This window comes from Candoia aspera, chromosome 1 (genome assembly GCF_035149785.1).
Source record: "Candoia aspera isolate rCanAsp1 chromosome 1, rCanAsp1.hap2, whole genome shotgun sequence".
Lineage (NCBI taxonomy): Eukaryota > Metazoa > Chordata > Lepidosauria > Squamata > Boidae > Candoia > Candoia aspera.
In genome coordinates this window covers 341,371,729-341,392,624 of record NC_086153.1, presented here as the reverse complement: position 1 = coordinate 341,392,624, position 20,896 = coordinate 341,371,729, and the positions used below count along the sequence as shown (strand labels likewise).

At 46.6% G+C, this 20,896-nt stretch overlaps 1 protein-coding gene across 1 annotated transcript; it reads right to left on the bottom strand.

Annotated features, from left to right (window-relative positions):
- Positions 1–3,879: 3,879 nt before the first annotated feature.
- Positions 3,880–15,875, bottom strand: LOC134487572 (vomeronasal type-2 receptor 26-like). The gene is given in 11 exon segments (XM_063289442.1): positions 3,880–4,012; positions 4,368–4,447; positions 5,558–5,615; positions 6,316–6,339; positions 7,013–7,071; positions 7,073–7,869; positions 8,993–9,122; positions 9,392–9,468; positions 14,024–14,171; positions 14,780–15,071; positions 15,832–15,875. Coding segments are annotated over 11 exon segments (1,842 nt in total).
- Positions 15,876–20,896: the final 5,021 nt, after the last annotated feature.

The window sequence follows — 20,896 nt, the reverse complement described above, 5'->3', positions numbered from 1 at the left end:
GAATATTTTAAGGATACAATGTCAAACAGTGAGATCGAAGCTTTTGTTGAAATGCCAGATGTCCGTTGGATGTTTGACCTTAAGAATTTAAAGGGACAGATCAAATTGCAAACAATCAGTGAAGTTGCTGTTCTGATGGAATGTTATGGAAAGGAAGGGGTTGTTATCTATGGGAGGCTTTTATCTGAGAAGTTGGAGCATTTAAGGGGGGCAGCTGGGCTGTTTGATCTTTTTGTGAAAAATGCCCTGTGTGTATTCTGGAAATGTGTGAATGGTTTGGTTTATTTTAAACTGGGGTAATGGTTTGAGAATGTTTATTTTGATTGCTTTTAAGGCTTGTTTGATGTTATTCTTTAAATTAGGATTGAGATTAATAAGGTAAATAATAAATGTTTGGTTTTCAATTTAATATGATTAAGATTGTAATAACTGTAGTATTATTAATTATAAGAGCAGAAACTTATATGCATTTTTAGTGTGATCTTTATTATAATAGACAGAAATAGAATAGAGGTAGGAAGGAAATAATTAAGTAAGTGTTGTTTTTTGGGGGGAGGTTGTTTTAGGTGGTTTATATATATCTTTTTAATATAAGGGGAGGGAGCGATTGCATTTAGTGATCTTTATAATGTGCTAATGGAATGAGTGCATCCACAAACACCAACTGTCAGTCAGAAGACATGATGAAAACTCCTTAATCTCACAACACATGGACAGACTCAACCATAGTTTCAACTGGGAAACTGTGAGCATCCTAAATCAAGCCAAATCCAAAAATGCAAGGGAATTCCTGGAAGCCTGGCATTCAGACCAAGCAGCCATCAACAGACACATAGAGATGAACAACATTTACATACCATTCAAAAGCAACAGTAGAAAAGCCAAAAGACCAGAACACTTCCTGGCCAGCAATCAACACCCAGATATGCAAAGATTAACACTAGGATTAACACCAGAGGAACCATCAAACAGTACATTATACCTTAATCAAGGAACTATTAACTCAGCCATTCAACCAAGCTGCAAACAACAGCCCAATCAAGGAACTCCCAGGGAGAGAACAACACCCCCACCAACACAAGCAGGGCAAGCCTCGGTATATAAACTGAGAGCAAGGCCCACTCCCTCTTTGCACTGAAGATGTTGCCTAGTCTGGCAATGAAACATCTGCAAGAAAACAACAAGGCTCAGAGAGCACCAAGGACTCCACCGGAATGATTTATAGAAATAATGTGATTTTGGTTTAAGGGATTCATAATAATGTGATTTTGGTTTAAGGGATTGGTAAGGGATTCATTGATCATGGGAAACTGTTGTATATTCTTGCTGTTAAAAGTTGGAAGTCACCTCTTTATGTAATCTTTAATTTTTTTTTTCATTTTGTGTTTTTTTTTACATTTTTTAGTTCTTTTTCTTTTTGTAGATTTTTGCTTTTTTGTAGTTTCTATCTTTGCTCTAGGGACATGGTGGCACTGCAGGTTAAACCGCTGAGCTGCTGAGCTTGCCGATCGGAAGGTTGGCAGTTCGAATCCACGTGATGGGGTGAGCTCCCGTTGCTAATCCCAGCTCCTGCCAACCTAGCAGTTTGAAAACATGCAAATGTGAGTAGATTAATAGGTACCGCTTCGGCAGGCAGGTAACGGTGTTCCGTGTAGTCATGCTGGCCACATGACCACGGAAGTGTCTACGGACAAACGGCTTTGAAACGGAGATGAGCACCGCCCCCTAGAGTCGGACACGACTGGACTTAATGTCACGGGAAACCTTTACCTTTACTATCTTTGCTCTAAAATTAATAAAAGTCTTATTAAAAATGTTCTTTATCCCATTGCACAGACTTCTTCAAGGGTTTAACAAGCTTCTCTTGTGGATCCAATGAGAAAATATTTTCCAACTTATTCTCTTGGTTTATCATTTGTATTTCTTTCTAATTTTTAAAACTTCCGCTTTTTTTTTTTGTATATTCAGTAAAGCGTCCTTTTCCAAATCACTCCATTTGTCAAAGATCTCCTTTAATGTTTCTGATGTTATAACGTTTTGTGCCATTTTGTAAGTCCCAGTATTAATTGACATAAAGAACAGGCTTGTATTTTTTTTTCCTTGAGAATTTTTAGTCCCTCCGGGTGAAACTTACGCAGTTACAATTTGGATCAGTGATGGCTCCTGGTCAAATTTTATCACTGTAGCTTCAAAAAATGTTCCCAGGAGCAAATTCCTCCCAATAATGAGATCCCCAGGCCTGTAATACTCCTCCAGAGTCTGCAGAGGGTTCCTCAGTACACATATGGTTTCCATCTCCTCATTGAAGGTGGGAGCCAGAAGAGGAGCAGCAGCAGGTGAGGCAGCCCAATCATTTTTCTTGCCTTCCCTCCTGGATCAAAAATCAATGTTTCTCCAGAACCTGAACTGCAGGTGGCCCCCACGAAAGCTCTCCAGGGCTGTGCACAAAAGAAGCAGGCTGAGCCACCTGGATGGCCTCAGGACCTATACCTATACCTATACCTATACCTATACCTATACCTATACCTATACCTATACCTATACCTATACCTATACCTATACCTATATCTATACCTATATTCAAGGGTGCTTTCTCCTACCTGTGTTTGAGCTGTCACCAAAGAGAACATTGAGGCCAGTTACTTCCTTCCGCGACAAGCTAAGTTGACATGTCCAGGCACCCTTGGGAGAGCTCAGAGCTTATTTAACATGTATCATATTAGATGCCTTTTACAGGCATCCCACGGGGGATATGCTAACAATGACTGTTTTCCTGATAATTGCACCCACTTAGCAAGAGGACCCACTTAGCCAGAGCTTCTGACCATACCCCAGAAGGGGAAAAACTATTCTAGGCTCCCACAAAGCAACACCTCACTTTCCTGAGGTAACCCCTTACCTGGGACTCCTGCCAGCCCCCCAAGGGAGCAAGCGCCCCTCCTGATGGAGCCCCTTTCCTTGCTTGGCCCTCAGGGAAGGCTGACTTGCTGCTTAAAGGGCCGGTGCTCCCACTCCCATGGGGCTCTTTCGTCCTGGCCTGGAGGGCATCCAGGCTGTCCCCCCACTGGCCTCTTGTGCCCGGCAATGGCGACCAGGCCAAAGGTGCTGTTCAGAGGGGGAGACAGGCCGAGGCAGAGGAGGTATTGGAGGAATTACGGCCACGGGAGAGGAAGACGTAACGGAGGGGTATAAAATGGCCTGTGATGGGCAAAAAGGGAAAGTCTGTTTCAGCTTCTGGACATTTTTTATTTTCTCCAATGGTTACCTGGAATTTTTAGGCTTCATTATTATCTTTTTTAAAAGGTGGACTTGACACCCCCCCCCCCCCCAATAAATGCTTTTGCCTGAATCGCTGTGTGATTCATGTTTTCGGGTAGGCAAAAAGCCGCTTTGCAAAGTGAATCTCTCTCCCAAATTCAGGGACCAGGTTTTTAGCAGCTCCACACCAAACTCGGGGTGCCTGAGCTTCTCAGTTGTCATATGAGACAGGCGGCCATGTAAGTCCTATGAATGAATGAATGAATGAATGAATGAATGAATGAATGAATGAATGAATGAATGAATCTATGAATGAAGGTGCTGAGGTGGATGCTTGACTGACAGGCTCACCTTTGTTGGTGATTTTAGGATGTTGCAGGTGGTTCATAGCATGGTTTGTGGTTGTGGTCGGATCAGTGGGTGGGTGGCGAGCAAGGATAGTGCTGGTTACCTGAGCTGGTGGGAGACACAGCAGTGGCGCAGGTGGCTGGTGTGGCCGCAGCAGGCCAAGTGGCTGGAAAGGACTAGCAGAGCCCCGTTGGCACCTCCCGGAGCAGTAGCCAGGTGGGACTGTGTCGGGCAGCAGTTCCTCCATTGTGGAGGTTCCTCTGTAGTTGGCAATCAGCAGAGCTCGGCAGTGCCGCGGATCATCTGTTTTCCCTTAGCTGATGGGGGGCACAGAACAGGCTCCAGAGGATGCAGCAGTGCAGTGGAGTTAGTGGCTTGCCCTCCGTTTTCCACTGTGAATCTGCCACTGCAGAGAAGACGGAGACAGGCTGGACAGGCAGAGCACAAAGGAGTGGCAGTGGCTGTGGAGCCCTGGCATTGGAGTCCTCAGTGGGGTGGAGGGCTCAGATGGCCAGGTGGTCTGCGGTGGTGGGAGCTGGAGCAGGACAGCAGATCTGTGGGGGTGGGGCTGCCTTGTGTCCTGCAGCTCTTGCTTGACCAGCCACATGGGACAGCGGCCATTTTGGCAGTTTCTCTTGCCTGTCTGGACTGAAGCTGCCTGGGATCCATGTTGTTGGTCGTCTGGGCAGCTGGCACCTGGATTAAAATGTCTGTATGGACTGGGATCTTTCATGTGGGCTGGTGGTTGGAGTGGGGCCCACCTGCTCTCCTCAAGGAAGAGGTGGGGGTGGGCTGGAGGTGCTGCCACATAGCCCCTTTGTCTGTACGGTTTCCCCACTGCCTGGGTGGGAACAGGGAGGTGGAAGAGGAAGTTTTGGTTGTGGGTTGGAGAATTGTATGTAAAAAGGTTTGGGTGAAAGGTTGGAGATGAAGGGCCTGCTTGGGTGGAGCTGCTGAATGTGCTACAGATGTGCTGGAAGCTGATCAGAGCCTGTTTGGGCTGGTTTGTGAGGGATCTGATGGATCCCTCTGCCTTGGGGAATGGGGTGTGGGGGGGGTGAGCTGGATCAGGAGGGGGAGAGGAGAGGGCATTATGGTGGTGATGGGCATGGGGAGTTATGGTGGGAGACCAGGGGTGGACCGCTCTCAGGGAAGGTGGCCCTGGTGTTTAAAACCAGTACCATGTTCTGGCCACCTGTGCTCAGCTCCAGTACCCGTTTTCTGGCACTTTGGTGGCTCTGGATTCTGGCTCCTGCTGCTTAATGCCAGGTGGACCTGCAACAAAGCTCACCTCCCCCACAATTTGGTTCTGGATGAGAGTACCAACCTGGCTTGCACCATCGAGAGCTGATTAGGCACTGAAGGGGAGATTCCACTCTCTGGAATGTGCCCTCCTGGTTTTCTAGTGTAGCCTCAGCTGTAACTCCAGGGCAAGAGTGGGACTGTGGCTCTTGTTATTTGCAAGTTTCTGGTGGCCCCAGTGGACCTGACCCAGACATCACTGGATGTGAGGCCCTCTTTGCCAGGCTGGGCCCTAGGGAGCAGTGGGGATTGCTCTTCACTTACAGGACCATCCTCCCTGCAGTATAGCAGCATCCCTGCCTGTGCTCCTGGGTTCTGTGTCTGGGTTAGTGGTGGAATTCCCCAGATTTATGGTCATACACTGGATTTTCTCCAGGGCAGTGGTGTCAGGAACTAGATTTGGGGGATGTCAACTTCAGTCCCCTGTCATAGGTGGAACATTCCCTTTTGGCCCTAGAGTTCTTTGCAGTTGCCCCTCACTGCAGAGAGGTGGGGCCCATTCAACTGGCCCATCCCAGGGGCCTGATGGACATGGTGTAGTTTCAGAGGGAGCTTGGGGGTTTTCCTGAAGCTTTGGCATGTGGTTCAACAGATACCCTTATTGTGGATTGGAATGAGCATGTGATGGGGGCCCTGGATTAAATTGCACCTGTGTAGACTCTCTGTGCATGCAGATCTCATACAGCACCATGCTTTGTTGAAGAGTTCTGAGAGACAAAAAAGCACAAGAGAAACTTAGAGCACTGTTAGAGGAAGACTAGGAGTGAAGTCAACCAAACACAGATCAGAGGCTATTTTATGACGTACCTTGTGGTGATAAGGGTGGCAAAGCATACTTACTTCTCATCTTTATTGTGTCTGCAGATAGCTGCCCAGCAGTCCTGTTTTGAGGGACTAGGTCCCTCCTGGGTAAGGAAGAACTGGGGGACCCCTTACATGGCCACCGTGAGGAATTCTCAGCATCTGTCAGGCAAAGTTGCTCAGTGTTGGACTTTGACTGGGCAGATCCTTTGGAAGTGACTAAGAACTGTCTGAGCCCTGTTATCTGGAAGGAGTTTGAGCTGATTGATCCTGGGGAAATACAGAGGGACTTTGTGGCTGTGAGCTCGGCCACCTGTCATCTGAACCCTGCCCCTGCTGGTTGGTTAAGGCCTCCTGGGAGGTGGCATGTAGTTGGGTCTAAGTGGAGGTTAATCCCTCTCTGTGGGAAGGGATGGTACTGACTGCCTTAAAGAAGGCAGTACTGTGCCCCATTCTTAAGAGGCCATTCTTAGATACAAGATGCTAGTAATCATTTTTAAAGTACTACATGTCACAGGACTGGGTTATTTGTGGGACCACTTCTCCCTGAGAGGTCTCTGCTTTCTTTAGCTATTCAGCTGGGATGACCCTGCTGGGAACATATACTCATGAATGAAATTTGATTCCAATCTGGGGCCTGGATTGAATTACACCTGTGAAGATTCTCTGTGCACACAGATCTCATAGAGAACGGTGGTTTACCGAGGAGTTCCAAGAGATGAAATGGCAGAAGAGATGGCTAGAAGACTTCATACATTACTGACATTCGTCACTCATCCCTTGCAGAAAACTCTCCTGCCTCAATGAAATTGTGGGGGGATTTAAACTCTACCATTTCCAAAGAATTGAATAGTAAATGGGAATACAAAGCCTCGGGAATACATGGAAATAAAATACATCCTTAAAACCACAGATACTGAACCCAGCTCTTTAAAACACTAACCTTTTAAACATTTCCATTAAAAGGAATAAAAGGGAAAATGTCCTCATCAAAATACTATACACTTCTTTAACACCAAGCTTTATTTCTACACAGGGCACTGGGCCTCAGTGGGGACAACTGGAATACTTGAAAAACAAAACAAACGGGTGGGTGATTGTTGCTGACAACAGGTATATTGGGATCAGTCACAGAATTGATAAGCAATTATTTAACGGACAAGCTCCTTATTCATTGCTTCATGTTTTAGAAATGTTATCACATTCTAAACATGGCTCAAAAACAAATATAAACATGTCCTATCCCTGCATTAGTTAGAGAGCCTTGTTTCTTATTATATTTTCTCTACAATTTAAATTGGGCCTCAGTAGGATAATGAAGCATTTGGGGAAAAAGATACAAACCAAGAGACCAGCTCCAGAGAACCAAAATGGAGAAGATCTCCATGGCCACCATGGACTTCCCTTTGGTGCTCAGGTAAGTGGGGAGGAAGGTGATCCAAATGCTGCAAAAGATCAGCATGCTAAAAGTAATGAACTTTGCTTTGTTAAAGCTGTCGGGCAATTTCCTAGCCAGAAATGCCACCATGAAACTGACCAGGGCCAGGAAACTGAGATAGGAGAGGACAGTGTAGAACATGGAAGCTGAGCCTTCCTTACATTCCAAGATGGTCTCTCCTACCAAGGAATGGAAGTCCAAGGTGGGAAACGGGGGAGAGGTTACCAGCCAGGTGGCACAAAGAACTGTTTGGACCAGGGGGCAGGCTATGACAATGGAGTTGGTCAGTGGCTTTCCTAAGAATCTCCTTGTCCTGTTCCCTGGCTTGGTAGCCATGAAGGCCAGAACCACCATGACAGTTTTTGCCAACACAGAGGAAACCGCAAGGGAAAAGAAAATGGCAAAGGCAGTTTGTCGGAAGGCACAGATGAGCTTCCTGGGTCGACCAATGAAGAGGAAGGAGCAGAGGAAGCAGAGCATGAGGGAGACCAGGAGGATGTAGGTGAGATCTCGGTTGTTGGCCTTGACGATTGGTGTGTCTCGGTGTTTAAGAAAAATCACCAGGACTGCCAGCGTGATCACAGAGAGAAAAAGAGCTAGAGAAGTGAAAGCATATCCCAGGTTCTCTTGATAGGAAAGGAAGTGGATCTCTTTGGCAATGCAGTGTTTATTCTCCTTGTTGGGGTATTGGTCCTCTGGGCAAGGGTCGCAGTGAGCTGCATCTGAAACCAAGAGTCATTGTCTAAGTTCTCTAGGTGTGTATGCACTGCACAGAGTCTTTCCCCCTCCAGGTGTATCAGGAGTGACATGGATGCTCCCTTTCTGCAATGGCTAATTTAAAACAGAAGTGATGGAAGGACCCCTTGGGCAGCTTCTGGTGCCCAGAAAAGGCAACCCATCTTTAGTTCAGGATGAGCCTGGGGATGGGTTGTTCAGAGGTAGGGATTTGTTGAGCTCCAATGGGCTTGGTAGTTCTGATGTTTTGCCTGATGCTGTGAGACAATTTGGTTCTTGCCTATTTCATTTTGTACTGGAACCCCAAGAATACATATATAGGGATCTGTCAGCCAGGAATCCTGCTGTTTCCTGTTTGGGTAAGCTGTCTATTCATGTGTCCTGGGAAGACTGTAACATGTGATAGACACAAATACAGATGCACAATGGGCTGAAGGGGAGAGAAGAGTGTCTTAGTCTAATCAAGTGGTTCATGGGGAAAATTGGCTTCAGGAGGGAAAAAGGAAAGATAGATTTGGAGCTCCAATGGAATTAAAAGTTTTCTGCCTCAGGTTTTCTGCTTTGTATTTCAAGTCAGTTTTTCCCATCACTCACTCAGACGTTATTTTCCAAGAGCGGCTAGCAGACATAGGTAGATTGATCTCCTATTTCTCTGAAAGGACTATCAGATTCCTAAAAAAATCAATCATCCTGACAGAGCAACACAGTATAAATAACAATAATTGAGTCTTGAACCCCAACCCACACCACTCCACTCACTGAGGAAAGTGATCAGAGGTTGGTGTTCCCACTGGTAACTGACAGTGGGTGGGGGTGGAAAGGACAGTGGGGAACCCGCCAATTCTTGCCCTGAAACTCCTTTCAAGGGCATTAAATTGTGTGAGGAGAGCAGGAGTGACAGTTCTCGTTCCTCAGGAGTGGGACAATCAGATTGTGGGAACGGGACCACTAAGGTCCATGCACCGAACCTTTTCTCTGAAAATTAAGAAAACTTTGATGCATCTCAAATCTATCAGAAATGAAAGACAAAACTTCGTATTTCAATCAGTGGAATGGCTTCCTTGATCCTGGAAGCTCTGCAATGGAAGGGGCTCCCCAGGTTTGCCCTACCTGTCTGGTCAGAAATGGTCCCTCCTGGACAAGGGTCACATTGGTAGCAGCAAACCTGCTCGCCCTCTGGAACGCTTCTCCTCTCCCCTGCATGGCACCTCTTCATGCCACACCTGCCAAAGGGCATCTTCTAAAAGAGAAAAGAGAAATGCTTGAGATGGCCTAAGAGATGAACATGCTCTAATAGCACCTGAGTTTCCAGCAGGAGTATTTCCCAATCCCAACCCTTCTCAGACATGCCACAAATCAGATTTAAATCTGTGACATGAAAAGCAGGTCTTTCACTACACAGCTGTCATCTTTTCTGATCTGATAGACCTTTTCTGAGTTAGACGTTTATTCTGCATCCCCAGGAGAGAATGACTCTCTCCCTGAATTAAGGACATTTCCTCAGCCCACCTTTGTGGCCCAGATGATTGCCTCAGAGTTAATGGTGAAATCCTGGCCTGAGGGAGCCCCAGGATCTATTCGGCCAACTGTCACGGGGACAAAAGATTGATTGGGCAGGAAAAGCCAGTTCAGAAGATCATAACGAGCTGATCCCAGTCCATCTTCTGAGAAGGAGACTTCATTTCCAGCACTGTTGTTGAAACGGACATTCTTCAAATAGGAAAGAATCTGAAAGAAAAGAGACCCTTAGGAACTGGGGTAAGTAGAAATTAGCATCATGGCTTCTATCACACATGCATCATTAATTCATTTCCACATTTACATTTCCATCTTCAGAAAGTCTTCAGAAGAACAGGTTTGCCATCCTGGAACATCAGCCAGGAAGATCTGCTGGGGAATTCAGACCAGTGGCATTGCCAGCTAACCACATGGTGCTGGAGACTGGAACTTGGATTCTGCATGTGAGGCAGCTACGGGTAGTCTTTACTTAATGACCCTAATTGGGACCAGTAACTCTCTTTTTCTGTGGAGGGATTGTTAACAGAAACATCACATGACGGCTGGGTTTATTGACAGCAGTTCCAGCTGTTGTTAAACTAATCTGGTGGGCCCTTATGAAAGAACCCACCCTGATCCAAGACATCCCTGGCCTGAGCCTCAGTTCTTCCAAGGCAAGGGACAGCTTCCCCTCCAGCTTGCCCCACCCACCAATTTCCCTATATCTGCTCCTCAGCAGCAGCATCGTGGTCTTCCTCCCTTATGCAGTGCAGCAAAGAGCACTGAGTGACATGGCAAAGAGCCCCAGAACCACGACACAGTGAGAAGCCCCAGAGCCATAGTGCAGCACATGGCCCCAACTGCCTGAGCACCACAGCACAGTGCCAGCCTGCAGATGCCCCAGCCCAGCCCAGCCCAGCCCAGCCCAGCCCAGCCCAGCCCAGCCCAGCCCAGCCCAGCCCAGCCCAGCCCAGCGAGGCAAGCATCAAGCCCCAGCCACCCAAGCCCAGCAGTGTGATGCAAAGGCCCAGCTACAGGGACCCTTGCCACCCTGCACACTGAGCCCCCATCACCATGCACTCCACTGCCTCATCTGGCCTTCGCCACGCTCTTTCTCCCGCTGCTGCTGATTCATGCCCGGCCTGGCCCTTTGTGAGGCAGCTGCTGGCTGCATGAGGCCTTTTCCCCAAGGTCTTGCGAGGAAACCACCATGCGCAACCTCGGGAAGAAGGCCTCGTGCAGCCAGCAGCTGCCACACTCAGGGCCAGGCGGGGCATGCCTCATTAGCAGTGGGAGGAAGACGATGGTGAAGGTCAGCTGGGGGTGGCAGACCCCAGGGTGGCAGCGGCCACAGAGGGCAGGGGACAGAGATAGGGGGAGATAGTGATTTTGATCAAATGACAGCAGGGGTGCTCCAATGGCTGTAATTTTGAGGGCCAGGGTGTAAGTATAATCGTTTTTATTGTTGTTCTATTTAATGAAATGAGTTGAAAAGATTTTTCCTACTTCGTTGAATCTGTGGACTGGAATTCCAACCTATGTATTCCCAGTTTCTATCTTCCCAATTGGCTTGGTTTACTTTGAAGTGGGCTAATTGTTTAAATGTGTTTATTAGTCTTTATTAGGAACTTAGTCTTTATTAGGAACTTATTAGGAATGATGAAGGTGCAAGAAGAAAGTGCAAAAGTTCTTTGCAGCTCAACCTCAAAAAAACCAAGATTATGGCAACCAGCTTGATTGATAACTGGCAAATAGAGGGAGAAGACATAGAAGCAGTGAAAGACTTTGTATTTCTAGGTGCGAAGATTACTGCAGATGCTGCTGCAGTCAGGAAATCAGAAGACGCTTAATCCTTGGGAGAAGAGCAATGACCAATCTCGATAAAATAGTTAACTATAATTTAAATCGGAGTAAGAGATTGAGTGCAGTCCAAGGCACTCTCAGGATTTTCCTCCAATACCACAGTTCAAAAGCATCGATCTTCCTTCTCTCAGCCTTCCTTATGGTCCAGCTCTCGCAGCCATATGTTACTACGGGGACCACCATTGCTTTAACAATGCGGGCCTTTGTTGTCAGTGTGATGTCTCTGCTCTTAACTATTTTATCGAGATTTGTCATTGCTCTTCTCCCAAGGATTAAGCGTCTTCTGATTTCCTGGCTGCAGTCAGCATCTGCAGTAATCTTTGCACCTAGAAATACAAAGTCTTTCACTGCCTCTACGTTTTCTCCCTCTATTTGCCAGTTATCAATCAAGCTGGTTGCCATAATCTTGGTTTTTTTGAGGTTTAGCTGCAAGCCAGCTTCTGCACTTTCTTCTTTCACCTTCATCATAAGGCTCCTCAATTCCTCTTCGCTTTCAGCCATCAAAGTGGTATCATCTGCATATCTGAGATTGTTAATGTTTCTTCCAGCAATTTTAACTCCAGCCTTGGATTCCTCAAGCCCAGCATGTCGCATGATGTGTTCTGCGTACAAGTTGAATAGGTAGGGTGAGAGTATACAGCCCTGCCGTACTCCTTTCCCAATCTTAAACCAGTCCGTTGTTCCGTGGTCTGTTCTTACTGTTGCTACTTGGTCGTTATACAGATTCTTCAGGAGGCAGACAAGATGACTTGGTATCCCCATACCGCTAAGAACTTGCCACAATTTGTTATGGTTCACACAGTCAAAGGCTTTAGAATAGTCAATAAAACAGAAATAGATGTTTTTCTGAAACTCCCTGGCTTTTTCCATTATCCAGCGAATATTGGCAATTTGGTCCCGAGTTCCTCTGTCTTTTCTAAAGCCAGCTTGTACATCTGGCAATTCTCGCTCCATGAATTGCTGAAGTTCACCTTGCAGGATCTTGAGCATTACCTTACTGGCATGTGAAATGAGTGCCACTGTTCCATAGTTTGAACATTCTTTAGTGTTTCCCTTTTTTGGTATGGGGATATAAGTTGATTGTTTCCAATCTGATGGCCATTCCTGTGTTTTCCAAATTTGCTGGCATATAGCATGCATTACCTTGACCGCATCATCTCGCAAGATTTTGAACAGTTCAGCTGGGATGCCGTCGTCTCCTGCTGCCTTGTTATTAGCAATGCTTCTTAAGGCCCACTCAACCTCACTCTTCAGGATGTCTGGCTCTAGCTCCCTGACCACACCGTCAAAGCTATCCCCGATATTGTTATCCTACCTATACAGGTCTTCCGTATATTCTTGCCACCTTTTCTTGATCTCTTCTTCTTCTGTTAGGTCCTTGCCATCTTTGTTTTTGATCATACCCATTTTGGCCTGGAATTTACCTCTGATGTTTCTAATTTTCTGGAAGAGGTCTCTTGTCCTTCCTATTCTGTTGTCTTCTTCCACTTCCGCGCATTGCTTGTTTAAAAATAATTCCTTATCTCTTCTGGCTAACCTCTGGAATTTTGCATTTAATTGGGCATATCTCCCCCTATTGCTGTTGCCTTTTGCTTTCCTTCTTTCTCGGGCTACTTCTAGTGTCTCAGTAGACAGCCACTTTGCCTTCTTGGTTTTCTCTTTCTTTGGGATGTATTTTGTTGCCGCCTCCTGAACAATGTTGCGAACTTCTGTCCAGAGTTCTTCCGGGACCCTATCTACTAAGTCTAGTCCCTTAAATCAATTCTTTACCTCCACTGCATATTCCTGAGGGATATTAGTGAGCTCATATCTAGCTGATCTGTGGGTCGTCCCTAATCTCTTTAGTCTGATCCTAAATTGTGCAAGAAGAAGTTCGTGATCTGAACTACAGTCAGCTCCAGGTCTTGTTTTTACCGACTGTATAGATGTCTGCCACCTTTGGCTGCAAAGGATGTAGTCAATCTGATTTCGGTGTTGTCCATCTGGTGAAGTCCATGTATAAAGCCGTCTCTTAGGTTGTTGGAAGAGAGTGTTTGTTATGCAGAGTGAGTTGTCTTGGCAAAATTCTATCAGCCTGTGTCCTGCTTCATTTTGTTCTCCCAGGCCATACTTACCTGTAATTCCAGGTGTCATTTGCCTGCCCACCTGAGCATTCTAGTCTCCTGTGATGAAAACAATGTCTCTTTTAGGCGTGTTGTCCAGTAGGTGCTGCAGATCCTCATAGAACTGCTCTACTTCAGCTTCTTCAGCATCTGTGGTTGGGGCGTATATTTGGATCACACAGTGCATGTGCCACAGAATAAATGGCATTGTAGATGCTGTAACTTTCACCTGTCATGCTCATTTCAAATGCGCAAGCTGGCAGATTCTGTAAATTCTCCTTTCCTCTACATGGTTTTTTCCCCTCTTGAGGGATTTCGCCTTCTTGCAGGAAACTGCAGCCAAAGACCCTTTCCCACCGTGGAGGGAGAAAGACATCACCTTGGGGGTTCAAGGGGTCTAAAGACAGGAGGAAGTGCCTGAATTCTGGGACATCACCAGTGTGGTCCCTGAAATGCAGAGCCCCATGGAAGGGCTTAAGAGTTTGCACCGTTCCTTGAGATGCCATAAAACTAACCTCCCAATGGGAAGTCAGGATCCAAACTTTTCCAAATAGAATCTTAGTCTGTTGTTCATAACGATACACAGCCAGGTATATAATAGTAACACTACTGGAGTCTCCAAACAGAATAATCACTTCAGCTTTAAACCACGTTTCAGGAAATGTGAACAGTAAAATACCAAGATTATTAGATTTCAACATTTCAGTGAAGGCCAGGCAGATCTCCTTGTACTTGAGCATGGGCATCAGGGAGGAGATGAAATATTCTCCAATGTCATTTTCAGGGGCCACAAGCCCAACCCAGTTCCACTGGAAATGCAGGAGCAGCTGTATCAAACCCAGATACTGAGGAAATTCATTGGGGTTAATCCAGAAAAAGGAAGGAAAAACAGTTCTGTCTCCCTGAGTGAACTCAAGGAAGTCAAAGCCGAGCTGCAGAAAGGGAGAATCTTGTTTTACAAATGAATTTTTGAAGACAAGGTGAAATTTTATGCTGATGTTAAGGATCACCATCCTGTGGTTTATTCCCCACCAGTCAGGCTGACTCACTGTGAGCAGCAGCAATACTTCTTCCCTCCGTAAGGGGAGCCACCACTGACCTAGGTTGCCTGGCTCTGGCATGTGAGAAGCCAAGGGAACAAACCGTCATCCTCATTCAGAGAATAAACTGGATTGAAGGATAGTTACATTTACAAAGTTAAGAAGCACTTCATCTAGAAAAGCATTTCAGAAATATGTTATTATTTACCACTTTGGGATGGGCCATAAAGAACATATCCTCACACACAAAGATAAAAATGAGCTCAACTATAGCATCCATTCCCCAAGTGACAGACTCTTGATGTACCCCCAAATAACTCTGGCTTCTTCTTTGGCTTCTGTGTTCACTTCTGTTCTGCATCTACTCCATACTGTATCCAATAGAGCCCCCTTACCTGTGGGACCTTGAGGATGCCAAAGATGGAGGCCATCTGCCTTGAGGATTTGGGGTCAAGACCACCAATGACGGAGAGCAGAGTGTCCCTCCTGTCACATTTGTAGCCTGGAACCATTCGGCCTCGTGTGGAGAGCAGAGAGAGGCTGTTCAAGGAGATCCTCCTCTCAGTCTGGCTATTGTCGTAGATGCGGAAGCCGAGTGTGACGTTGGGCAGGAGAACCAAATCCCTGTTGATCTTCGTTACTGCAAGTACCAAGGCCAGAAACAGCTGGTAGTTCTTGGGCGTAATGCTACAATGAGAAAGCATTTGGGAATATGACAGGGAGGCTTGTATGAGCTGGTAGATTTTGCCTTTCCTTGTGTTTGTGTGTGTTTTTGTGTTTCCTCCTGGACTTTGAGGTGGTGAATCAGTTCGTTCTGAGCTTTTGGACAGAATAAATGTGATTAAGAATACTATGTAGATGATACTGCCTTGGAACCATGGTAAATGCAGATCAGGGCTAAGAAGTACCACTTTTGCAGCCATAGACAGCCATGGCTCATCCATGTGAGAAGCCTCTAAGGTAGCTTGGACAGTTCGGTTGTCCTTCTGAAGAGCTTTTTCAGCTGTTCACAATACTCCAGTGGGGGTCACAGCATAGATTTGCTAAAGGCCGTTGCAAAAGAGCACGAATGATTCCAAAACTGGGGTTGCCTTTCTTGAAGCACCTGCACACTGTAGGTGGATTGGCCTTTTCTCTGAGTTTTCCACTATGACCTTTTGTCCAAATTTATATTTTAAGCCAAGCTCCTCACTAGGCCAGCACAGTTTCTAACTCCTGCCCCTTCCTCACTTTTTATGCTGTTTATCATCTGCCTACTGAAGAGCCCTGGGAAACAGGGACACTCTGGCCTATTTGATGGGCTTGGCTCTTTATCGGGAAAAGCAGCAAGGCCCCTGAACTGCACCAGGACGTTGCAAACATCACAACAAGAATTTCTCAAAGGAATCCCTGAATCCAAAGCAAGGCAGGCAACCTTCTACCCCTTTCCCCTCCAGGTGAAACATACCCTGGTGCAATTGGGAACACTGATGGGTCCTGCTGAAACGTCATCTTTCTAATATGAGCAAAGGTTCCCAGGGGCAAATTCCCCCCGATAATGAGATCGCCAGGCCTGTAGTGGTCCTCCAGAGTCTGCAAAGGGTTCCTCAGTAGACATACAGTTTGCATTATCTTCTGAGTCGCTGATGGCAGGAGCCAAAAGAAAAGCTGCAGTAGGTGAGGCAACCCATTCATTCCTCTCACCTTCCCTCCTAGATCAAAAACCAATGTTTCTTTGGAAGCTGAACTACAGGTGGTCCCCACAAAATCTCATCGGGGCTTGAGCACAAAAGAAGCAGGTTGTGCCACTTGGATGGCCTCACAGCAAATTTATATCAAGGGTGTTTTCTCTTACCGGTATTTGAGCTATCATCAAAGAGAATATTGAGTCCAGTTCAGTTTCATTGATTGCAAGAAATGACCGCTTTGCAAGAAAAGCTGAGCTGACATGTCCAGCCCCCTTGGGAGAGCTCAGAGCTTATTTCTTTTAAGTAAGTTTTATCTTGGAAGACTTTTGTGGGTAGAAATCCACTGGGAATACACTAATAATCACTGTTCTTCTGATAATTGCAAGGAAGGGTAACATCCTACCCACTTAGCAATAGCTTCTCTTCATACACCAGAAGGGGAAAAACATGTTTGTAGTTGATCCATGGAGAAGATGCAGTTGAGAGTGAGGGTGCAGGTGGGTATTTCGCATGCCTGAAACTGGGCACCTGGACCCAAGATGGAGTCTGGCCTGGGCCATAGTTGGTTCAGATAGAGCAAGGGCTAAGGGGCAATGTGGCAGGTGGTGGGGGTGCACAGTCACTTAAGATATTAGACTAATTTAAACACTGCAGCAGTGTCCCTGATAACTGGTTGGAGCCAGAGACATTTGTCAATATCAATAACCAGGATAGACTTGCTGCTCAAGTGAGATGGGGGCCACAGGACTCCATGGCTCTAGGGAGGCCCTCTGTTTGAGATCAGGTATCCTCACTATGATGATGTCACACACTTGCACCTGTTGTTCCCTGGCTGACCAAGTGATGCTGTCAAGGTCTAGCTCCAGCACCCAGAGGCTGATGGGACCTGGATGGGGAAGAACAAGGTCAGTCTCAATCCTAGCAAAACCAAAATTGTCAGGGCTTGATGCTCCCAGTTCTGGGGGACTTTCCATCTTTGGTCCTGCATGGCATTGCACTGCCGCCATTGGGATTGGTGTACAGTCTGGGGGCTCCTTTGTGTTGCTAGACTTTCAGAAAGACCTTTGCTTTCCACTCCGGCAACCATTAACTTTCACCCAGTTAGACGGGTCGACAGCAGGTGGGGGGCCAGCAACTCATTTCACCAGAACGGTGGCAATGCAAATGGGCAGCCACAGGGAGGGGTTGAAATTCATTGTGGCCCCAGTTGGCAATCCAATGGTGATTTTGGGGATCCCATGGTTGACTAAGCGCAGCCTTACATCAATTGGGCACACCGGACTGTTACTTTCGAGGATGGCTTTTACCAAGCCCTGACACCGGAGAGGCCATTGACAGCAGGGGTGGGGAGGGCTGTGATTGTCACGCCTCATCCTAGCTCGTCACGCATTGAAGGGTTGCCCGACCTGTACCAGGAGTTTGCAGATGTGTTCGGGGAAGTGGAGGCTGATCAGTTGCCCCCCCATTGAAAAACTGACTGTGCTGTAGAACTGCTTCCCAATGTGCAGTTGCCCAAACCGAAAATCTATCCAATGACCCAGAAAGAGCTTGCCATGTTATGAGACTTTATTGACAAGAATTTGGCAAGAGGCTTTATTGAACTGGCAAACTTGCCAGTGGGGGCCCCTGTACTTTTCCACGAGAAGAAAGTTGGAAAGCTTTGACTTTGTACAGACTATTGCTGGTTAAATTCCATCTCTGTTTGCAACAAATACCCTCTACCTCTCATGAAAGACATGTTAGCCCATTTGTCCACAGGGAAAATTTTCTCTAAGCTCGATCTCCGCGAAGCATATTTTCACATTCGCATAAGAGCGGGGGATGAGTGGAAAATGGCGTTCAATTGCCCATTAGGGTCATTTCAGTACAAAGTCCACCCGTTTGGGTTGGTTGGGCCCCAGGTGTTTTCATGCAGTTGATTAATGAAGTGTTACATGATCATTTATTTAAGGGGTTTCTGGTTTATTTGGACGATGTTCTCATTTACACTGACACAGAGGAGGAACATGAGCGTCTTCTGAAACAGGTGTTGAGCAAGCTACAAAATGCAAAGCTCTATGCAAAACTTTCTAAATGTGAATTCCACAAAACCCAACTTGATTACCTTGGCTACCGAGTGTCTGACAAAGGCATCGAAATGGACCCTGAAAAAATTCAGGCCATCCTCAATTGGGAGCGACGCCGCACCCGGCACCAGCTTCAAAGTTTTTTGGGGTTCAGTAACTTTTATCACCATTTTATTCAGGGGTTCACTGAGATTGCGCTGCCCCTCACTGATTTGCTGCACACCAAGGGTTTGGGGGAAACACGCAAGGTGAAAAATCCTGGAGCGGTACTTAACCGGTCTCCTAAATGCGAAGCAGTGTTCGCAAAGTTAAAAGCTCTTTTCACTGCCGAGCCTATTTTGCTGCATCCAGATCCTGAGCGCCCATTTGTTGTTCAGGTGGATGCTTCTGATTTTTCAGTTGGGGCAATCTTGCTTCAAAAATATTCTGGCGAGCATTTGAAAGCTTGCGCCGATCTGTCCAGAAAGTTCTCAGAGACTCAACGCTGCTGGCATGTATGGGAAAAAGAGACTTTTGCTGTAAAAGCTGCTCTGGAAGCCTGGCATCACCTCTTGGAAGGAGCCAAATGCCCTTTTGGGGTTTGGACAGATCACAGGAATTTGGAAGCCCTGCACACCCCCCAGCGTCTCAGCCCTAAGCAGATTCTCTGGGCTCAGTTCTTCAGTCGTTTTGACTTCCAACTGAAGTTTATTCCGGGGAGAAAAAAATTTTTGGCTGATGCTTTGTCACGCCTGCCTCAGGATTCTGGGCAGGTGTCGGACATAGTGGGCACTGTTCTCACTGAACCTCAACTTGGGTTGGTGGCTGTCACCCATAGTAGAACCTGGGCCCAGACATCTGCGGCCCCCACCCCCACTGGGAAGCAGCGAATTCAAGTGCCTTGTCAGTTGCAGGCTAACTTCATCAAGGCATTGCAATCGGATCCTTGGGTCCTGGCTAATAAAGACAAAGTTGCTTTTGAAAAGGATCTGGCTTGGGTGGGTCACCACTTATATGTGCCTGAGTCTCTGAGGCCTGATGTTTTACACCGGTCTCATGATGATAAGCTTGTTGGAACTTTGGCTTCCTGAAAACTTTGCATTTAGTTCGGCACCAATTTTGGTGGCCTACTTTATGTCGGGATGTTAAAGACTATGTTGCTTCCTGTCCTGTTTGTGCCATGTGTAAGCGTAAACCTGGTAAGCCGCAAGGGCTTCTGCAACCAGTGGCCAGTCCCTCCCACCCTTGGGAGGAGATATCTGGATTTTATTGTTGATCTGCCCCCCAGCCAGAGGAAAATGGTAATTTGGGTTGTGAAGGATTTTTTTTCTAAGCAAGCACATTTTGTTCCCTGTGCTTCCATCCCATCAGCCCAACAGGCCCGGTTATTTCTGATACATGTTTATCATCCCCATGGATGCCCCTCCTGTTTGGTGACCGACCGCAGGACACAGTTCACTTCCCAATTCCGGAGATCATTTTTGAAATTGATTGGCACCAAACAAGCGTCCACCTCTTCGCATCCGCAGACTGACGGAAATACAGAGGTTTTAAATTCCACCCTTGAGCAGTTCCTTAGAGCATACGTAAACTATCACCAGGACAATTGGGTCGATTTATTGCCCTTCGCTGCAGTGGCATACAATAATGCAGTTCATCAGAGTACTGGTCAGACACCTTTTCAGGTTGTTTCTGGCTGCGACTTTGTTCCCATTCTTGAGCTGCCACAGCCCCCTCCCCCCTGTTTTGGACTGGGGGGTTCTGCTGGCTGATTCCTGGCCGGTGATTAAGCAAGCGTTAGAGGATGCTCAGGCTTCCTATAAGTTTCAAGTGGATAAACACCGCTCCTTGCAGCATGATTTTAAGGTGGGGGACCTGGTTTACCTTTCCACTAAGTTCATTAAGTCCCCACAACCCTCCAAGAAGCTTGCTCCCAAGTTCATAGGTCCTTTCCCTGTGACGGACCTCATCAACCCTGTCACTGTTAGGTTGGACTTGCCTCATAATTTGAAATGTTTGCACCCTGTTTTTCATTGCGGTTTGCTCAAGCCTGTTCACCAGTCTTCCAACTGGCATCCCCAGCCTCCTCCTCCTGCTCCTATCATGATTGACGGGCAGCAGCACTTTGAAGTCAAGGAGGTTCTTGATTCTGGCAAGCTTTGAGGCACTCTGCAGTATCTAATTCGCTGGAAACACTTACCCCACCCTGAGTGAGTTCACGCTTGCCACATTGCTGCTCCTGAATTAGTGCACCGTTTTCACTTAGCTTACCCTTCCAAGCCTTCTGCTTAGCAGTTTTTTTTTGGGGGGGGGGGCGATATGTCATGTTCATCGTTTCAATGTGCATTGTACATTGTAACGTTTCGCATGCCAAGGCGTTGATGTGTGTCTCTGGTTGGGAGGGAGCTGCTGAGGGACCTTGCACCAAGCTCTCTATCAGTGTTTGTTAAGAAGGAATGTGTTTGGGTTATCTTCTTGGTTCAAGGACTTTTTGCCCATTGATCAGCGGAGCTCGTTAGAAGCACCTGGGAATGTGAATTTGAGATGGCTGTAGGGGGGGACTTCATTTGTATCAGGGGTTATTTAGTTTTGTTTAGGCACACTTTTTCCCATTCTCAGCTTTCATTGTGTTTGCACTCTAATTTTAATAAACCAGGTTTTACTTAGCTTTGCTTTATGAGTCTGAGACTTTTATTGAATGAGGCATTCATTACACAGTGCTTCTGCATGCTGACAATGCCACTATAATTTCACAAACACCTGCTGGATTGGAAATAATAATTGAAGCAACATTAAGGTA